The following is a 22,155-nucleotide window of genomic DNA, read 5'->3' on the forward strand; positions in this document are numbered from 1 at the left end:
TGGATCGACTGGGCTTATATTCACTGAAATTTAGAAGAATGTGAGGGGATTTTATAGAAACACAAAATTCTTAAAGGATTGGTCAGGCTAGATGCAGGAAAAATGGTCCCTATGTTGGGGGAGTCCAGGCCCAGGGGTCACCGTTTAAGATTAAGGGTAGGCCATTAAGGATTGAGATGAGGAAAAACATTTTCACCTAGAGAATTGTGAATCTGTGGAATTTTCTGCCACAGAAGGCAGAGGCAAATTCACTGGATGTACTCTCCACTGAGGCAGATTCACTGGATTTATTCAAGAGAGTTAGATATAGTTCTTAGGGCTAACGGTATCAAGGGATATGGGGAAAAAGCAGGAACGGGGTACTGATTCTGGATGATCAGCCATGATCATATTGAATGGCGGTGCTGGTGCGAAGGTCCGAATGGCCTACTCCTGCACTTACTTTCTATGTAATATTTAACAGCCCTCCTATTTTCTCTATTATTGAGTGATAGGTTTCTTGTGTGCAGAAAGGACACGTGAAATGCTGAAGGATGAATGATGGAAATAGAGAATGTGTTTTTGTATTTCAGCGTTAATTTGCCATCAGGCATCATAAAGGCAGTGGGATGCTTTACTGTAATGTGCCTCGCAAAATCTGAAATGGCTGATGGGGGCACAGAATTGGTCCACCATAATTTACCACTGTAGTTTTAAGCATTTTTTGTTTAGTTTTTACTTTTAAGTTTGTGTGTTGCCTCTAACAAAGTTCACATGGGGATAGAACAACATCAGAACTGTGTAGGAAGGAGATGCTGCTTTACACCAAAGACAGACACAAAATGCTAGACAGGCAGCATCTCTGGAGAGAGGGAATGGATGGCAGTTCGGGTCAAGACCCTTTTTCAGTCTGTCAGGGGCAAGGGAGATTGGATATATGTGGATGGATAAGATGTGAAAAGGACAGATCAAAGCAGACGATGATCAAGGAAATGTTGACTGGACCATTGTTAGCAATGGTGAAGGTGGCAACGAGGCATACAATCAACAAAATGAATCAGGAGGAGTATGAAGCTAGTCAAAGAACTAGGGTGGGGGAGGAATGGAGATTCCATATTAGTGTGTTAGTACGATATATATGTATATATATAATGTGTGTGTTACCACAGATTATGCATGCTGCACATTCCTTATGTCACTCACACTGCTGATCCGCCCACAGGCTTGATAGTGAGTTCGCTCTCTCTCTCTAGTTAGACTAACTGAATGCATGGAGACAAAAGCACCTAGTGTTTCCTCCGCAGAGTTGCTAATAAAAGATTATGGATTCTAATCACTATGTGTGAGTCTGATCATTTCATCGGTGTCAGAAATTTCGAACCCTCTCCTCACCTAGTTGATTTACGTTTATTTTAGTTTGTTTTTTTGTTCAGTTTGTGGTTTTACAATAGCTGCTTCTCTTCACAAGCCTGAGCCTTTAGTGTTTGATGGTGACCTCGCCGTAATGTTGGCGCATCTTTGAAGAGGATTTCACTGTGTATGTTCATGCGGCGCACACTGCCGCCGCTCCAGATATTAATGCCTCTATACTCCTCAACCTGGCCGGTACAGAGGCCACTCGATATGCTAGAAGATTTCATTAGGCCCCGGCACAGTTCAATGCTGCGGGCGTCCAGATTGTTCCGGCTGAATCTATTCAAGACCCTGAGTGCCTACTTAACAAGTTCAGACAACTATGTAAGTTCTGCATTAATCTTGTGATGGAGCGCCATAAATGTTTTTTGCACAGCCAAAGGCAGGTGAACCTGTCGAACCGTACGTCAGTTCTTTGAATCACATCGCCAGCCGATGCGAGTTTGACAATTTGTGCGATAGTCTGATACGAGACAGGCTGGTTTATGGAATTCTCATTGATGAACTTCTACATGATGCTGATCTCACTCTGGAGTGCTGAAAATCGCTGTAATATTGCAGAAGTGACAGATTCTCACACCATACCTTTGCGGCAGTGTCCCTATTCTGCCTATAATGTTAATGTTGTCGGCATAGTTTATCAAGCCCAATGCCAGTTTTCACAGGTGCCCGATAGATCTGGTGTTGTTCATTAATAATTGTGTGAACTGTGGAGGTTCGCATGCAGGCATTCGTGAACATTGCCCGGCTTATGGAAAACTTCTGTAAAGCACTTCATTCGTTGTTGCCATCTGCATGGAAACAGAATACAGACAAAGCAATCTGTCCACCTGCTCCAACATGAAGGCTTGGATCCACAGCCTTCGCATGCGGCTCCCATGACTAATGACATACTGCCTGCTAACGAGAGACTGGATATCAACATACATTCCTTGTTGGATTTGTTTCGTAAACATCAAGATCCCATGGCCTCTCTCATTAACGGAATTAATATTATTGTTAAACTCAAGACTGGAGCTCGTTGCAATGTTTTATGCTTTTCTGAACTTAATAGAAAATACGAGGTAATCAATCACACGGCCGCCACACTACTTCCATTTGCAGGTGGCACAGTGCTCCCTGTCGGTCAAGTCGAGCTACGATGCTATCTTGATTCACGTGTCTGCAGCCTGGGCTTTGTTATTGTCTGAGAAAAAGTGCCTTCTCTGCTAGGCATTGATGCTTGTAACGACCTGGGTCCGGTCACCTTCAGTACATCTGTATCAATTGTCTGCTACATGTGGCTTCACTTAATAAATCTTGATACAATACAAAAGTCTATTTGACTGACCCCGAGGTACTCCCAGTTGTTCGTCCGGCATACCGTATTCCCCATGCTATGCGGCACCATGTGCAAGGTGAACTCGACAGAATGGTTACTATGGGTGTGATTACCCCCATCGCTGACCCATTGGATTAGGTCTCGACCGAGGTCTTAGCAACAAAAAAGAATAAGGAAGAAATACGGATTTGTATCAATCCTAAAGATTTTAAACACTGCCATTAAACGGCCACACTATCCCATGTGCACGGTGGAAGAAATTGCAGCATAGCTACACAAGGCGAATGTATTCACAGTGCTAGATGCTAAGAGTTCATTCTGGCAGATGGCCCTGGATCACAACCCGAGCCACATTGCCTGTGGCGAAACAGGCATTGGTACCGCATGTGTTCCCACCATCCGAAGTCCAGTCCAGACTACAACAAAAGCGCAACATTCAGAACGGGTGGTGTGATAAGACGAGCAGACTGCTTCCACCGCTGGGCGAGGGACAGGTGGTGCATCTGCAAACCGACAAAGGTCACGACCGCCTTGGTGTAATTTCTGGAACTGCCTCCGAGTCACGTTTATACTTGGTCAATGCCGATGGCGGCACCTATAGACGTTTTAGGTAACGTATCCTGCCTGTGAATGAGTCAGCACCACCTCCGTACTATCCTGACCGCACAAGCGTACTTCCATCCACATCCAGCGTTATCGGCCCGACTGCACCAGCATGACAACCTGTTTCTGATCTGGTTACTTCGCCTATGGCCATGCCGCCTCCACCTGTGCCAAAGCCTCCTGTTTCGTCACCGGGAATGCCGTTTCAATCTCCAACACCCACTTCTCCACCGATCGTGTCCCCAGTGACATGAAGGCGATGCAGGACTGTACCGTACGTGTGCAGGTCATGTTTGTAAGCCCACCGTAAAGTACCCGGGCTATGTTTGAACTTCCTTCAGTTTATTGACATATACTATATGTGCTCTGCATAATCAGTAGTTTTACATTTGCATTTAATTCTTTAAGAGGGAGGAAGTAGATTAGTGTGTTAGTACTATATATATATATATACTGATTATGCAGAGCACATATAGTATATAGTTATCACAGAGATTATGCATGCTGCACATTCCTTATGTCACTCATACTGCTGATCCGCCCCAGTGATTTTTTTTTTTTCCTCTCTCTCTCTCTCTCTCTCTCTCTCTCTCTCTCTCTCTCAATCAAGTAATCAAGAACATTTAAACTGCCAGCCATTCATATCCAGCTCGGCGTGGCTTATGAGAGCCGGCTGACCTTGGTAGTGTACAGCTGTGTAGTACCGTAATACCATGTAATGGGTGGCATACATATATTTGTAGTGCAGATTATAAATGGCAAGGATTAATAAGGGTTAATCTACATCCTTCCTCTTAAAGAAGCAAAGCATATATAGAGTGGTTGGAGTATATATTGTAAAACACCAGTATAAGGTGTGTGCATTTCTTATTTTACTTATACATACTTGTGCATATGTGAGCACATAAAACAAAACTGGTCATGCACAGTTCAAGTATAACCGGTGAATTTTCCAATCTGCAGGTTTGGCTTGCAGACATGACCTGCATGTGTACAGTAGTACCCCTTGTGCACCTCATCCTTCTCTGAGGGAGCAAGTCCCTTATCGGGTGAACACAGATGAGAAGACATAGGTGGAGATGGGGGATCCAGGGAAGGCAGGCATGGGGCTGGCACCGGTAGAGGAATCGCTGGAGTGGCATTCACGGAGCGTGAGGGAAGGCTGGTTGGTCCGGGTAAGGATGTGGAGATGCCGGGAAGAGGTATTGGCGGGTGCGTCGATAGATGACACTGTCAATACTAACCAAGTACGAGCGTGGCTCTGCGGTTGACCCCAGAATGACTACGAGGTGGTCGTAACCTGAGTGACCGTAAGCGGACAACCTGTCACTTGTTGAGCGGTTGAAACGGAGAACTGCTTTTACACCATAACGGAGAACAGGTCTGACACCATGTTTGTGAATGATCCATGACAACACACATAGTGAAAGATCAATCTTTATTCCATAAGTAATCCAGAACATTTAAACTGCCAGCCATTCATATCCAGCTCGGTGTGGCTTGTGAGAGCCGGCTGACCTTGTTAGTGTAAAGCTTTGTAGTACTGTAATACCATGTAATGGGTGGCATGCATATATGTGTAGTGGAGATTATAAATGGCATGGGTTAATAAGGGTTAATCTACAGTGAGTCTGATCATTTCAACAGAGATAGAGAGTAACTTGGAGAAATCAATATTCATGCTGCTGGGTTGTAAGCGAAATACAAGGTGCCGTTCCTCCAATTTGCATTGGACCTCGCTCTGACAGTGGAGGAGGCCTAGGACAGAAAGGTCAATATGGGAATGGGAGGGGGAGTTCTAGTGTTTAGCAACCGGGATATCAGGTTGGCTAAAGCGGACTGAGCCGACGTGTTCAGTGAAACGATCACCAAGCCTGCGCTTGGTCTCGCCGATATAGGCGTCCACACCTGAAGCACCTGATGACTTTGGAAGAGGTGCAAGTAAACCTTTGCCTCACCTGAAAGGACTTCGATGGAGTCGAGGGAAGAGGTATAGCGATGTCCGAACCCATAGGAAGCTGGAGTGATAATACTCTGGAATTGCTTTTAACAAAGTGTGCATGGTAGGCTGCTTAGAAGGTTAAGTGATACAGGAGCTGAGGGATATTGGCAAACTGGAACCAAAATTGGCTTCATGATGAGAGGCAGAGGACAGTGGTGGATGTGTGTTTTTCTGACTGGATATTTACAACAAGTGGCGCACTGTAGGGTTTTGTGCTGGGACCTATATTTGTAATGTATCTCAATGACTTGAATAAGAATGTAGGTGGTGTGATTAGTATGTTTGCAGATGACACAAATTGGTGGAGTCGTAGATTGTGAAGAAAGTTATCTAATGCCCCTGTCCCACTTTGGAAACCTGAATGGAAACCTCTGGAGACCTTGCGCCCCACCCAAGGTTTCCGTGAGGTTCCCGGAGGTTCCGTTCAGGTTTCCTAAGTGGGACAGGGGCATAAGGATGCAGCAGAACATCTGGTGGAAAATTAGGTAGAGTGGTGGCTGATGGAATTTAAACCAGGCAGTGTAAAGTAATGCATTTTTAGAGGTCAAATTGGGGTGGAACATTGCAACCTTCACGTGGTCCACCCTGTTTCGGTTAATGCAATCAACTCAACGTGCACAAACGGAAGATCAAATAGAACAAGTTGTCCAACAACTTCAGGCTGTGCACGCCACACGAAAGAAGAAGAAGAGATCAAATTGTGGTAGGACAAGGAGTAAATGGCAGGGACCTTCTGAGCACTGATGGACAAATAGATTTTAATATTATTAAACTTGCATCAACAAGAAAAAAATTCCTCTCCATTTTGTTGCCACTGTGAAACAGTGCATCCCAATTGTAAAGATTTTTGACAAAGGACAAAGGACATTTATTGTCACATACATCAATTGGTGCAGTGAAATTTGAGTTACCATGCAGCACACAAATAAGATAAACACAACACTATAGAAGTTAACATAAAAACATCCCCCCACAGCAGAATCAATGTTTCCCACTGTGAGGGAAGGCAACAAAGTCCAGTTATCTTCCTCCCGTTCACCCTATTGAGGCCTCCGCAGTTGCCGTAACGGCGGCCTGATGTTTCAGGCCCTCTCGCCAGGATGATGGAGCTCCAGCGTCGGAACGGAGAACACTCTCAGTGACTTGGAGTTTCCGAATCGGCCGCTTTCTACCGGAGACCGCTGCTCCCGAAGCCGAGCTGGGCAGAGATTCAACGCTGGCAACCCCGGCAAGGATCCCAGGCTCCACGATGTTAAAGTCAGCGCCGCCCGCGGCTGGATGCTCCACAGACTACAGCTCCACGGTGTTAAAGTCGGCAAGCCCCCAGAGCTCCAACACGGTGATCCCGGTAAGGCATCGCTCGCTCCGTGATGGTAATTCAGTGCTGCGCCACTGCTGCAGATCTGGCCGGTCTCCGGCAGGAAAGGCCGCGCCAATCCAGATCGTAGGCTGCGAGGAGGGGGCGAAGGTGCGGCTCGGAGGAAAGACGCATCCTCGATCAGGTAGTGACTGAGAAAAACAGTTTCCCCCTTCCTCACCCCACCCCCACATAAAAAAGACTAGAAGACCTCCAAAACAAAACTTTTAAACAGACTAAAAATTTAAAAAATGATGTAAGGACGAACAGCTGCTGGCGAGGCTGCCACACTCGATGGTGCCACCTGGATGGGATCCTGAAAAACATGGTTGGTTTCCCAGCAGGGCAGATGTTGATGAAGAATTTCACCATGTTCAGTAACAGCACAACTTTAACCATATAACCATATAACAATTACAGCACGGAAACAGGCCATCTCGACCCTTCTAGTCCGTGCCGAACACATAATGTCCCCTAGTCCCATATACCTGCGCTCAGACCATAACCCTCCATTCCCTTCCCATCCAATTTATTTTTAAATTATAAAAACGAACCTGCCTCCACCACCTTCACTGGAAGCTCATTCCACACAGCTACCACTCTCTGAGTAAAGAAGTTCCCCCTCATGTTACCCCTAAACTTCAGTCCCCTAATTCTCAAGTCATGTCCCCTTGTTTGAATCTTCCCTACTCTCAGTGGGAAAAGCTTTTCCACGTCAACTCTGTCTATCCCTCTCATCATTTTAAAAACCTCTATCAAGTCCCCCCTTAACCTTCTGCGCTCCAAAGAATAAAGCCCTAACTTGTTCAACCTTTCTCTGTAACTTAGTTGCTGAAACCCAGGCAACATTCTAGTAAATCTTTGCTTGATTACGGACAAGTGGCAGCATAGTAGTCGAGTTGCTGCCTTAAAGTGCCAGAGACCCAGGTTCGATCTTGACTGCGGGTGCTGTCCATACAGATTTTGTACGTTCTCCCCACGACCGCTTGGGTTTTCTCTGGGTGCTCCGGATTCCTCCCACATTCCAAAGAAGTTCAGGTTTGTTCGTTAATAGGCTTTGGTAAAAAAAGCAGATTGCCTTTGTATGTAGGAAAGCGCAACTGTACGGTGGGGGGGGTGTGATCGCTGGTTGATTCAAACTTGGTGGGCCGAAGATTTTGTGTAGTATCTCTGAAGTGTTGGGAGATTAAGACCTCAAACAGGGCTGAGAAGCAGGGATCTCTCCCCTTGTGCTTTTGTCATCTGGACCAGGCACCTCAATGCATTGGAATGATATAAATGTATCTCTACAATTGTCCAAAATCACTGGAAGTGTAATCACTCCAATGCACAGGTTATTGATTGGGGACGATCAGCCATGATCACAATGAATGGCGGTGCTGGCTCGAAGGGCCAAATGGCCTCCTCTTGCATCTATTTTCTATGTCCCTGTACTTCCCCTGGCCAATGCCCCAACATTGTGAACAACTTCTCTAGCCACAGGTGAGGTCCCAGAGGACTGGAGAGCAGCTAATGTTGTTCCTTTATTTAAGAAAGGAAGTGGAGAGAGTCCTGGGAATTATAGGCTAGTGAACCTCATGTCAGTAGGGAAACTATTGGGGAGGATTCTTTGCGATAGGAATTAATCCCATTTTGAAGAGAATGGGTTAATTAGGGATCATCAGCATAGCTTTGTACTCGGCAGATCGTGTCTTGCTAACTTGATCAAGTTTTTTTAAGGAGCTGACAAAGGTAATCTGAGGGGTAGGGTTGTTAATATTGTTTACATGAATTTTAGTAAGGCATTTGATGAAGTCTCCCCTGATCCAGAATATAACCATAAAACCATATAACAATTACAGCACGGGAACAGGCCATCTCGACCCTTCTAGTCCGTGCCGAACACATAATCTCCCCATGTCCCATATACCTGCGCTCAGACCATAACCCTCCATTCCCTTCCCATCCATATAACTATCAAATGTGCAGAATGTAAAGCAGAATGTGCTGCATGGGATTAATAGTGACTGATCATATGGATTCAGAACTGTCTTACTGATAGATGACAGAAGGTCGTGGTAGAAGGATGATATTCAGGCTGGACGTCCGTAACCATTGGAGTTCCGCAGGAATTTGTGCTGGATTAGACTTTATATGTAGAGAATGGAGTGATAAAGGTTATGTGTAGGTAGATTAGCAATGGTCTTGGCATCATGTTCGACAGACATTGTGGGCTGAAGAGTCTATTGCTGTGCTATACTGTTCTATGTTCAGAAGGAGTGCAATGTAGATCAACAGTACTGCAGTGGAAGTAAGTAATCTCATTCCCCAGAGGCGTTGTAACAAGAATTTGACAATTTAGTTTGATATTTTCGGAGTGGCGGCGCGGCTCTGGCTGCAGCGGCTTACCGGCAGTCCCGTTGTTTTGTGTTTTTTATGTTGTTTATTTTGTTTTGGGTAGTCTAGTTTTTGGTTTTAGTTTGTGTTTGGGGGGGGGGGGGGGGGGGGGGGGGTTGAATCGGGGTTTGCAGTCTCTCCCTGCGGGGGAATGCGACCTTTTTGTCGTATTCCCCTTCTCTGCCTCCGTCTGCGATGAGGCCTAATGGAGCTGACGACCTCGAGGCTCCGGAGGCAGAGCCCGCCAGGACTCGCCCTGAGCTCGCTCCCATGAGGGTGGTCCGGCTCAGGGCTCAGGGCTGAAAGAGGTTTGGACGCTCTCGTGAGGGCGGCCAGCCCGAGGGTGGAACGAGGCTCCCGTCGGAGCGGCTGAGCTCGGGGAGGTGCGGCGCTCGCAGCCCGAGGGAGGTTCGGCGCCCAAGTCGGGGCGGCGCGGTCCGGGGGAGAAGCGACGCCCAAGTCAGGGCGGCCCGGTCCGGGGAAGAAGCGACGCCCATGTCTGGGGCGGCCCAGCCCGAGGCTGAAGACGGCGCAGTACTCACGTGAGGGTGGCTGGGACGGTGTTCTGGCGGTGGTGGCCTGAGTCCGGGGTTCGGCCGCGGGCCAGCGGCTGCGTCTGCAGGACTGGTGGGCGGCTGCTTCAACCACCCCGGGCTGCGGTGTTTGAGCCGCGGGACTGATTTTAACATCGCCCCAACGCAGAGGGAGAAGAGGAAGAGACTGCAGATCTAAGACTTTTGCCTCCATCACAGTGAGGAGATGCTGGGTGGACTCACTGTGGTGGATGTTAATATGTGTTTATTGTTGTTTTATTGGATTGTATTGTATGTATGACTGCTGCAATTTCGTTCAGACTAAGTCTGAATGACAATAAAAGGCTATCTATCTATATGCTAGCTGCAGGTCTCTCTCTCTCCACACAAGGTGTTTGTCTGTCGAGATTCTCTCATTCTTGTGTTTTAAATATATATACATTCAACTGACAAGGCAGCATCAACCTTATGTATTATGCAGTTGTTTAATATGTTATGGATCAAGAACTGGAAACTTGTATTTGCTGCAACATTTTAAGTATAACATGTAGTCAGCTACAGAAATCTCATTTAGTTTCAAGAGATTCATAAATCTTGCTTTAATTTTCTTTTGGAAAATAGTGTCAAAACATGACCCCAACAAACTTTAATATTTTTACAGAATTGTGGTGGGTCTGAAATCTCAGCCAGTAAATCCCAAATCTTTGTGTTCTGTCAAACATTTCCATAAACAATTATATGCAGGAGGAAGTATCTAATGTTCTCTGTAAAATGTCCATGACAGTACCCAGCTGCTGCCTACACTGTGTACGTTTTTTTTTTTATATTGTTTGCCAGAAGATCAATGTGAATACAGATTTGTTATTACCACGTCTTTGAATTCAGACCACCACTTTGAGCTGATGAAATTGTTTTAATTTTGTTTCTGCAGTCCATTTTCTATGTAAAAAAAACTTTTAAAATAATGATTTAGCAGAGAGATGGATCCCTTCCTGACTGTAATTTCTCATAAACTGTTATAAATCACCCTGCATTTTTTTCACTCTGGCTATTTAAGCTAATGAATTTCTTGACAACATTTTTGGCCAAAGGCTTTAAATATCTGGCAAAGGCACTTTTGTGGTTCATTCTTGATGTCATCCAGGTCTTCCAACCCACTTGTCAACTCAGGGTTATTTTCAGAAAACTACACTTGAGGTGTTTAGCTTTTGACAGGGTGATTGCTAATGTCAGCATCAGTATGTAGTGGCTAGTGTTTGACCACGTTTCGTCTAGCTGCATATTAACAATTCTTCAGATTTATGGTTGACACTCCCATGTGAAGATGTTTATTTATGTGATGGAGATCTCTGAATGGCACCTGGAAGAGAGAGTTACTTAAGGCCGAGAGTCCTGTGCTTTGTGTTAATACTTTACAATCTTTGAACGCATTAATTTTTTTCAGCGCTTAGGGTTTGGACATTTCACTATTTTATAATTATAAACGGGTGTCCTCGTATTAGTTGCATTATCACTATCTCTAGAATTGCTTGTATAAAAAAATTAAGTTTAACTTTTTGACTAACTTGGATGTTCTTACAGTGGTGGCGAACTTGAACAATTGAATATAGCGTGTATTTTTGATAATTGCTCGTTTCTAAGCTTCCCCCCCCTGTCTAGTTTCAGTAAAAACACTGACTCAAGCACTTGAATTAACAAAATTTTATTTTAGCAAAAACGCGTCACAGATCACACACTGTACCTATCCCACCGCGGGTTCGATCCCTGCGTCTATCTGTTCAAGCCCTTCAGGCCTCGCGCAGACAGAGGCACTCCAGAAGGGTACGCGGTCCTGAGCGCTCTTCCAGAAGATCGACCCTGAGCCTCGTGATCACAGCCTTTTATATGTCCCGTAAACCTGAGGGCCAAACCACACGGGGGGTTGTCTCTTAATTACCCAATTACAAATATCGATTAACCCCATCCATAACAGACATTTTCCTAACCCAATGATACAACAGCTCCATACATTGTATTAAACAGAAAGCTCACAAAGGAAGCTAACAAGAACAAACATTGAAACGTGCCCTGGAAACCCAACAACTTCTCCAAGGCTCAACTGTTCAACCAATCATCAATTAACAGGATGACCTTCTTGCAACAATATATATACTGTTTTACAATGCTTTTGCAGCGGTCCAATAGAAACGATGCATTTAAACAATGTCAGTTTGCAAAATCATTATATGTTGTCAATTTAAGGGAAACATGGAGAACACCTGGACCATTTACCATTCTGCGTATCAGTCTGAGCCTAGACTAGCTGACGCCAATTGAAGCCTATAAAGTTCAGCTGACAATGGTTAAGCAATTCTGATAAAAGCAGGGATCCTCCATTTTGTAATGTCTTTAATTTAGCCAATATTAACATTTTCACAGTGGGTTTTTGTTTGTAAATGGGTGGGGAAAATATCGTCTGGTTTTTAGGCCAACATCCTTCTGATTAGAATTTTGCCACGACAGGCAGTTCTGCTTATAGCACGTGTTTTCATAATGCAAATTGGCTATGCACAATTAATGAATCAGGGAACACTATTTATATTCCAAGGACCAAATTGGTTATAACCGTTTCAATTGGGATCCAGCGAACTACTTAAAAAGTTGCTTTGGAAATTGCCAAAAAGAAAACATTTGAGGGAGAAAAACTTTAGTCATTACCTCTCCACAGTAATAATATACTATAAAAGGGCACAAAGTGCTGGAGTAACTCAGCAGATCAGGCAGCATCTCTGGAGAACATGGATAGGTGATATTTTGGGTTGAAACGTGTTTGGACTGATTGTAGGGAGGGGGAGGAGAAGAAATCTGGAAAGAGGACAGGCGGGACAAAGCCTGGCTGGTAATAGTCATATGGTCATAAGTAATCGTAGAATTAGACCATTCGGCTCACCATGCCTACGCCATTTAATCATGGCTGATCTATCTCTGCCTCTTAACCCCATTCTCCTGCCTTCTCCCTATAACCTCTGACACCTGTACTAATCAAGAATCTATCTATCTCTGCCTTAAAAGGTTGACATAGGTGAGGGGGGGGTTATACATCAGGAACAGGAATACATCTCTTGGCCATTAGTCTTATCTCCTTAGTTGTTGAGAAACGTAAATTCCCTGAGAAAAAAAATAGCGTTATCAAAAGTCTTTAATTGTCACTAGACCAAGTGGGGCCCGTTGCGTCCCGTCCTCTCAATGCGGGGGGGGGAGAGAGAGCTGTGGCATCACACACACACACTGACCACACCCCCCCCGCACACACACACACACACAGGGGGGGGGGGGCGGGAGGGGAGAGGGGGGGGGGTACGGTGGAGGGAGAGGGGTGGGGTGGAGGGAGGGGGGTTGGGAGAGGGGGAGAGGGAGGTGGATGTGGGGGGGGGGGGAGGATAGGTGTGAGGTGGAGGGGTGGAGAGAGGGGGGTGGAGGGGGGAAGAAGGGGGACAGGGGATTCCCTAGAGAGGGAGGGGGGCAGAGAGGACGGGCCCTCTCCCCTTTCCCCCCTCTCCCCTTTCCTCCCCTCTCCCTTTCCCCCCCTCCACTTTCCCCCCTCCCCTTTCCCCCCCTCCCCTTTTCCACCCCCCTCCCCTTCCCCCCCCCCTCCCCTCTCCATCCCCCCCTTTCCATCCCCCCTTTCCCTCCCCTCCACCTGCCCTCTCTCTCCCCCTCCACCCCCGGCCGCCATGGACCGGTGTGATGCCTGAAGCGATTTGAGGACTGTAAGAAACAGCGGGGTTGGCAGCGCACTCACCAGCGTGACAGAAAAACGGGCGGGGGAGACGGAGAGGCGGTCGTCCCTTGTGACGGGCGCGACGGCGACTTTTCAACTGCGCTTGTCCGTGGCTGTGATGCAATAACGACCGCCACCGCCATGTTGTTGAACTTCAAGAAGCCCAGCGTTCATGGGTTTCAATCCAGAGCCCGTGTGGGGGGGGGGGCAGCTGGGCCATGTAATTCGTAGCTCGTGACTGCGCATTGAAAAGTTTGCAGCTGGTTGTGAGGAGCAAAGACATTGTGACATAATCAGCTCGTTTCAGATTCAGTTAGATTTTAAAACAATGTTAGTAAAAAACTCTGGAAATAATGAATTAAATTTCCAGATGAGGGGATTTTTGAAATCGTGAGGTAAATCTCTACCGGAATATGTAAAAATGTAACTGTCACAGTGTTTTGGAGGAGATGTGACTGACAAACAAACAAAGGTACTAACAAAGAGAGTTTTAATAATTATTTGAATATGAATGATATGACTTGTACCAGCAATTGAACATTGAAATTCTTACTTGCTGCAGCTTTACAGATCCATTAATCCAATGATGCATAAATATACAGCAATAACTAATGAAATAAATTAATCACTGATACTAGATAAATAGACCTGAGTAGTGTAAAAAACAATGTCTGTAAACAACCAAAATAAAGTCCATAGTAGATCAGAGTTGCTGACGTGAGGTGATTAGATTTGTACATTGTTCAAGACTAGTAGCTGGGAAGAAGCGGTTCTTGAACCCGGGAGTCATGAATTTCCGTCTTGTCTACCTTCATCCCGATCATAGCAGCGAGATGAGAGCATTAGGTGAGGTGGGTCTTTGATATTAGCAGCTTTTCCCGCAGATCACTTCAATGTTGGAGGTCATTAACCATGATGGGCCCGGCAATGTCCACTACTTCTGCAGCCTCTTTTGTTCCTGGGCATTTGTGTTCCAAATCAGGATGTGACGCACGCAGTCAATATGCTTTCTACCGTACATTTGTGTAATCCAGTTCTTTAAAAGTTCAAAATTCATCTTTTTACCATGCAAAGGGAGCAATTCAGCTGGTTCAATTGGTTAGCCATTCAACTTTTGAACCTGCAAAACAATTAGTTAATTGTCTGTATTTTAATTTCATTGGCTTAGCGTGAACAAGAAAATGCCATGGCAAGACTTAAGAAACAACAACAAGAACTAGAACATATGAGGCTACGATATCTTGCAGCAGAGGAAAAGGAAGTGGTTAAAACAGAGCGTCAAGAATTGGAGGAGATTAGGACTGAATTGAACAGGTACCAGAGAAAAATGAGATGTGCAGTGTCTAATTAGACATGTTAGTTTTGGTTTAATGATATAAAATGTAAAAAAATTCAAACCATGCATGATATAAAGAAAAATTATACAATATCCAGAGGTTCTGTTTTTAACTACAAAAAAATGTCCTTCTTTTTACCTTTCTGTCTATTTTCTATTTGGAAATCTTTATTTTCATCCTGCATATTCAAACTTGCTTTTTCTGTAACTGAAAGATAATTCTTCTGAAGTATCAGCTGTTTCACTTCAGATTTCTTGTATTTGCTTTTTGTCTTTTTTACATTTCCACTCCCCATAACATCGTTTTTCCATTCAAATCTTTGCAAGTTGTTGATTTAATTTATTTGATTTGATTTAATTTATTGTCATTGTCTTCAATTAAGAGACAACAAAATTATTTTTCCCTTACAGTCATACAAAAAAAATAAAATTAAAAAAACACAAAAACACAGAACACAGTAGTCCACAACACAAACATCCCCTTGTATGGCATCCTTTATATTTAAACTGATCGGTAGTTCTCTCTCCAACCATTTTTTTTATTGAATGGGGGAGGGGAGGCTTACATTTGTAATCTTCCAAATTACAGGAAATATTCCATATGTACGATAGAATTCTGGTGAACAACCCATTAGCATCCATTAGCTACAACTACTTCCTTTCGTACAAGTTGGTTAAGGTGGCAGACGATTTGGTCATTATGGCCTTTAACCAGCAGTTCAGACTTCAGTAGTTTGTTTCGGTTCTTCAGCTTGTTTCCAGCTTCTGTGCCTCTTACCTGAAATGTGGGAACTAGAAATGCACATGATGTCAGACACCAGCATGCCTGATTCCTGCCAGGGTGTTACACTCCAACTTGGAAAGGTTGGATACACTTGTCATCCAGCATCAAAGCCTTTTGCCATAACTGCTTATCTCAAGAAGTACACTCCCTTTCATTTGAATAAAAGGTTACGTTGTTTCTCTTGTATGTTGTTGTACTCTTTTTTGTTTGCTTGTGCGTGCCTGTGTGTGTTTCTTCACTATCTCGGTGCACATGACAGTAATAAACCAGTACCAACATTTTTAATATTTTTAATTATTGGAGTTCATTTAAAGTGACATTTAAAGTCAGAGACATTGAAAATTGTTCAAAGTAGGGGTGGTATTACTCTTTGCAAAAACAAAAATTGCCTTGCAATTCCTTCTGAACCTTGGCCCTCTCGCATTAAACTTGTGCCTTCTGGTATTTAACTTTTCCTCTTCTGTATAGCTACCCTTTCTTTGTCATAATCTTTTATACTTCACTCTGGTCGCTCTGCAGCTTAAAATGCTTCATAGAAGACAATCCAAGTTTGTCCAACCTATCCTTGCAGTTAATACATTCAATCCAGGCAACAGTCTAGCAAACCAATTCTACACTATCTCAAGTCTCTGCTTCCTTCCTTTCGTGTAATGACCAGAAATGCTCCAAACATGCCATTTGTTTTAGTTATCACCTATCTACTAGTGTTGCCGCTTTCAGGGAGCTACGTATTTGTACCCCAAGATCCCTCTGTTCATTTATGTTCCCAAGCCTCCATTTACTGTATACTTTACTTTTCCAATGGACCTCCCAAAATGCATAATTTTGCATTTTTTCCATATTAAACCATATTAAACTATATCCTGCTTTTTTCTTGACAACCTTCCTCGCTGTCAACAACTGTGCTAATCATCTGCAAATTTACTGATTAGACCATCTATAATTTCATTAAATCATTGATATACATTAAACATTTCAAATGTATATTTCAAACATCAGAGGCCCCAACACTAATCCTTGTGAAACACCACTGGCCTTGGCCGCAGACCCCAGTCAGAAAAACACATCTCTCCACTATTCTTTGTCTTCTATGACCAAGCCATTTTGGATCCTATTTACTAATTCATCATGGATCCCATGTAATATAATCTTCTGGAGCAGCCTACCTTTCAGCAGTCCTGAAAAGAACGTTAGCATGTTTTTGGTCAAAGATCAAAGAAAATATCAAGAGTTTAGGGTAAGACTCTATTTAAGGTAAGATTCTATTTGACGTTGCGTCCTCACCTTGAAGGTATCTAAGCATAATCACGCAGAGAATACCAGTCAGAATTAAATTCCGATTGCTGTTTTTTCAGAAAAATAGTCTTTGCTCATTGTTTGCATTGATTCATCAGGTTAAAACTGCAAGATGATAAAAAACAATCCTCAGTGCAGCGAAATCCTGTCAGTGGGGAAGAGGCTGGAGATCACGTTCAACGTCCAGATGAGGCCTTGGACAATTATCTCACTCGGCTCATCGAAGAGAGAGACACTTTGCTGAGGACAGGAGTATACACTCACGACGATCGGATTATCCGTGAACTTGACAGACAAATACGTGAAACTATGGTGAAGAGAGGTGGTCATACTTGAGGATGGTGGTGTGTCAGTAAAATCTTCGGATAGCAATTCCTAGGGTACCCACATTTATCCCTATAATTGCCTTAATGTGGTTTGCTAATTATTTCCCTTTGGTATAAAATTCTTATGAATATACCTATTATGAAGACTTCAATCTTCTGATATCACTGGTTTATTTTTTGACTTTTATAGAACTTTGTGTTTTTGAAAACATGTAATATTACTGAGCTAGAAAGTTAGTTTTATATGTACAGTGGTTTTGTACAGTGCATTTTAATCTATCTGTAAATAGCTATATTTGGAAAATGTATTCAATTTCTTAATAAATTGTGAGTATTTTTCTTTCAACGGACCACTTCGCTGATAAAGTCCTACCAATATAATGTTGATAAATAACGTCACGAAGAACATTGTTCATAATAAAGACGACAGTTGATCCAGCGAAAGCATTTATTTTGGAGCAGGACCAGAAAGTATGGAGATCATTTACAGAGCAGATTTGTTCTGGGGTAAACCGCAATAAATTCATAACCAAGGACTCCGAATCGGTGAACTTTTGCAACATTGAGATACTGGTATTTTTATTCTCCCTTTAACAGAACTAGATGAGTTCCCTCAAATTTCACTTTTTTTTATGGTAACCTCAGTTGGAACATAACATGCCTTGTTGATATGACTAACTGTCTTTTATCCATGTTGTTTGTGTATCTAACATTTTTTTCTATCCCTGTGGCAGGAATACCTTTTCAAAAAATCTGAGATTTATATTTCTTTGAGACTTCATGGTCGTTTAATGTGCTACAATGAATGGCGTATTTCAGAGGTCCTGACAATTTAAGGGAATTTATTAAAATACTAGACTAAGTGGGACCCGTTGGGTCCCAGCATCACACGGAAAGTACAGGGCTGGTCACCAACGCAATATTCCACCTCTCCACCAATTCCAATATTGCTCGCCAGTGGGGGAGCTGTCTGTTGCGCTAGTAGGGGTGTTGTGGGCCGAAGGTACTGTTTTCCAGAGGGCTAGTATAGACTTTGTGGGCCGAATAGATTCTTGGGCTGGCATCCAACTGTTGCAACGATTTTAAAAGCCAAGCCAAGAAAAACAATTGGGCTGCAGCCACCCGACAACCAAAATTCATTTTGTGAACACAAACTTGTTAAAAACGCGAGGTGAATAATTGGGCTGCAGCCACCCGACAACCAAAATTCAATTTGTGAACACAAACTTTTTAAAAAGGCGAGGCCACAGCCTTCTGAGTCTTTTTGTTCCGTTTTGGGTCGGGACCCTTTAGATTGATTGGAGTAGGGGAGGAGCAAGCTTGAAAAGAGAAAGGCAGAACTTGGCAAGTGAAACATGCACACCGATGAAGGGGTTGGTGATTGCCAGATGAATGGAGAAGTGATGAAGGCTAGAGGTGAAAAGGAGACAAAAGTGTGTTAGATAAGGAAAGAACGAGAGTGAAATTTATGGGTGGAAGAGAACGGGTGTGGAATGCGGGGGAAAGTACAGGGAAATTAGGGACTCAAAGATGGGCAAGTAGGAAATTAGCTTAAGAAAAGGCAAAGATCAGGGTGATGGGTGGTGGTGGAAGAAATGTGTGTACACTGAGGGGGGAGAAATAAATGGTCTTGTGTAAGAACAGCACCTCCATATTTTGCTTGGACATCTTACAACAACAGCATGAGCACTGAATTCTCCAATTCCAAATACAGGCAACTTGCGTTTTACACATGTTTGATTTGTGCTTTTTAAAATAACGCGTTTGTTCCTTTAATACCAAAGCTTGATTTACACACTGATATTTTTGGAATAACGAGTTCCAATTTGCCAACATCATGGTCACATATATGTTTAATACACGTGTTTTTGAATTACGAGCTGCTTTTCAGGCACATAACCCTGTGTAAAATGCGAGGTGCTTGAAATGCACCCCCTTCCCTGCCTCTTATCCCAGTACGCACACATTTTTTCCACCAACATAGTTACCCTGCTCCTCTCCCCTCCTCCGTGTACTTATCTCGCCTTTCTTATCTTCCAGCTTCATTCACCTTACTTCACCAGTATGAAAGAGTCCCGACTCAACTTGATCTGTGCATTCCCTCCACAGATGCTGCTGGGTTTCTCCAGCTCTGCTTTTTGCTCAAGATGCCAAATCAGTATTGGTACATTTCAGGATAGGTTTTACAGGATGCACCAAACATAAGCATCGAACATTTCTATTAATTAAATTATTTTAGTTTTGCTTCAAGGTCAATGAAAATATCCAATTTTAACATGTTGTTGACATTTGGTGAATAATTTTAACTTAAGCATAATGTTGATACCTCTTAAATATATATATATATTGTTTCTATGTTCAGCTGCACCTGATTGAAATGTTTTGTTTGGAGTATTGCAGTGAGTAGGTTACTTTATATTTTTAATTTCAATCTAATAATTGCAATATTGAAAAATAACAAATTTATTGACAGCAATACTATTAACCCAGACCCTGCAGGATTTTAAAGCATGTGTTTCCTGTTTAAAAGCACAATGTAGGCAGTGTACCCATGTCAAAAACTGCTGTGCACGTCATATCCCTTTAAACTTGGATTTATTTTCTGTGACAAACGATGAATTGAAAATTTGTTCTCAATAAACTTCTTGCCTCCATACAAGTTAACCAAGGAAAAAGTAGTGAACGGCCCTGAATAATATCAGCTTGCTGATTCCTTACAATCTAAACTGCAATATGAATTTTATGTTGTGAAGAATGGCATATCACTTAAACGTAAATTTATTCTAGTTTAATGAAAAAATACCTGACGGCTGAAAATCAGGAAATGGTTTACATCATTTGAACTTTCTCTCATGACCATTTTCATTTTCCTCATGACTTTGCCCACACTAAAGCATGCACAATCTTATAAAATTTCAACTCGCATTTTGAGCAATAAACAATGAGTCTCTAATAAAAATCAGGGTGCATCAGTTGTCAGTGCAGAATAAATGAACCCCTATTTAAATCTCAAATTTTGAAGTTCCATTACCAAACAGCAGAGGGAGCTGCATCTTCAAAATCTACTTTGTCTTTCAGTCTTGTTACTACACCTTAGTCTTGATTTTGTTTGCCACTTGGAAGTTGATCTTGTTAAACATACATGGAACAAACTTAACATTTGCTTACTTTCAATGCAAGTTTTGTTTAAATTCTGTTAATGTTTGCTTTTATATTTTATAGATGTGATCTGTTTAAATAAATTTTGTTGTTTCAAGATTTTTGTCATTCAGTCAATCCGTCCAAACCTTTTATATTCATGTGCCTGTCTAAATGTGATTCCAATGTAAATGTTGTAATTGTACAAACGGCCACCACTTCCTCTGGCAGCTCGCTCTGTGTGGAAAAAGTTGCCCTTCAGGTTCCTCTTTTAAATCTTTCCCATCTCACTTCAAAATCATGCCCATTAGTTTTGAACTCCCCAACCCTAAGAAAACGACTGACCTTATCTATACCTCTCAACAACCTACGCTCCAGGAGGAAAAAGTCCCATGCCACAACTCAAGCAGTCCTGTCCTGGTATAAACTTTGTGAATCTTTTCTGCACACTTTCCAGCTTAAACCCCTGTCTCATGGTGCGAGTCCACCCACGAGTGATGTATTCGTGCTCAGTACTTTGTTGAAGCACCTTTGGCAGCGATTACAGCCTCAAGTCTTCTTGGGTATGATGTAGCAATGTTACAAAATTTTGAGATTTTAAAAATCAAGTCTGCAATTTATCCCATCAGATAAAGCATAAAAAGAAGTTTAATTTGACACCTAATTCACTTTCATATCTCAAGTATTTAAAAAGTTATGGCCATTTACATACTCGGAAATTAGCATCTTGTTCCCTATTTACTTTCTATGGACATAACAAAAAAGCTGTGATCGAGGACAGTCAAAGGCCCATAACTTTCTTAAAAATTAAGAGAACTGAATGAAATTTTCAGTTATCATAGATTGAAGCATTCTGAAACAAATATAAAACAATCTTACTTGGATAACCTGAAATTAAAGCATATAATTAGTTAGTTACCCAATTGTAGCTAATTTCAAACTTCAATTACTAGATCTAAACATCTATCCATTTCTTAATAAATGATTAACATTTTTAAATAGCCTAAGTGTCCAAATAATATTCACAAATAATTCACAATAAAACATGATTTTTAAATCTCATTGACATTAATTTATAGGCCAAATGGAAGGAATTTAGTGTTCAATTGCTGTAAACTAAAGTCAATTTAAATCAGCTTTCTAGTGGGTTCCTGTGAACGCGCTGGTTTAGAACGTTCACATTGCGGTGGATTTGTGCCCTCAAATGCTCAGAAAAATACTGCGTGATATAATGAGGTCACAATGAGCTACTCGCAACATTAAACTTTGTATAAAGGGATCTTAAGAAGCCCTTTTTAATGTAAGAATAAACAGCCTACCTTCTGTTGTCCACAGTATGAGATCCGGCCGGTTGCCGGTGGTCGGGGGTTTAGAGGTTAATTTTTAAACTACTATAACAACTAGATAAAGCCCTTAAAAGTAATAATAGCCAAAGCGACGGAATCTTCCAGCGATTTTTCGTTAATAATTAACTAGGCTGAACATCCTCGATTTGAACAGCCTTGGGGAAATCACGTTTTAAACCCGCCCCCTCTAAACGGCGCCAAAATCGCACACACGGGCTGGGACAGATTTTCAGCGACGCTTCAGGTAGGCTTTGCAACATACCTATATGATGCTACAAGCTTGGCACACCTGTATTTGGGTAATTTCTCCCATTCTTTGCTGCAGATCCTCTCAGGTCTCTCCAGGGATGTTCGATCGGGTTCAAGCCCGGGCTCTGGCTGGGCCACTCAAGGACATTCACAGACTTGTCACGAAGCCACTCCTGCGCTATCTTGGTTGTGTGCTTAGCATGGTTGCCCTGTTGGAAGGTGAACCTCTGCCCCAGTCCAGAATGCTCTGGAGCAGGTTTTCATCAAGGATCTCTCAGTACTTTGCTCCGTTCATCTTTCCCATGATCCTGACTAGTCTCCCAGTTCCTGCCACTG

At 42.9% G+C, this 22,155-nt stretch overlaps 1 protein-coding gene across 1 annotated transcript in view; it reads left to right on the plus strand.

Moving 5' to 3' along the window:
- The window catches only part of cep120 (centrosomal protein 120), a 97,377-nt gene extending 76,798 nt beyond the window's left edge, over positions 1–20,579 (plus strand). The window contains 2 exon segments of the mRNA XM_055633123.1: positions 14,513–14,658; positions 16,859–20,579. Coding sequence (XP_055489098.1) covers positions 14,513–14,658; positions 16,859–17,096 — 384 coding nt within the window. The 3' untranslated portion in view covers positions 17,097–20,579.
- Positions 20,580–22,155: the final 1,576 nt, after the last annotated feature.

Source organism: Leucoraja erinacea, chromosome 3, assembly GCF_028641065.1.
Source record: "Leucoraja erinacea ecotype New England chromosome 3, Leri_hhj_1, whole genome shotgun sequence".
Taxonomy (NCBI): domain Eukaryota; kingdom Metazoa; phylum Chordata; class Chondrichthyes; order Rajiformes; family Rajidae; genus Leucoraja; species Leucoraja erinaceus.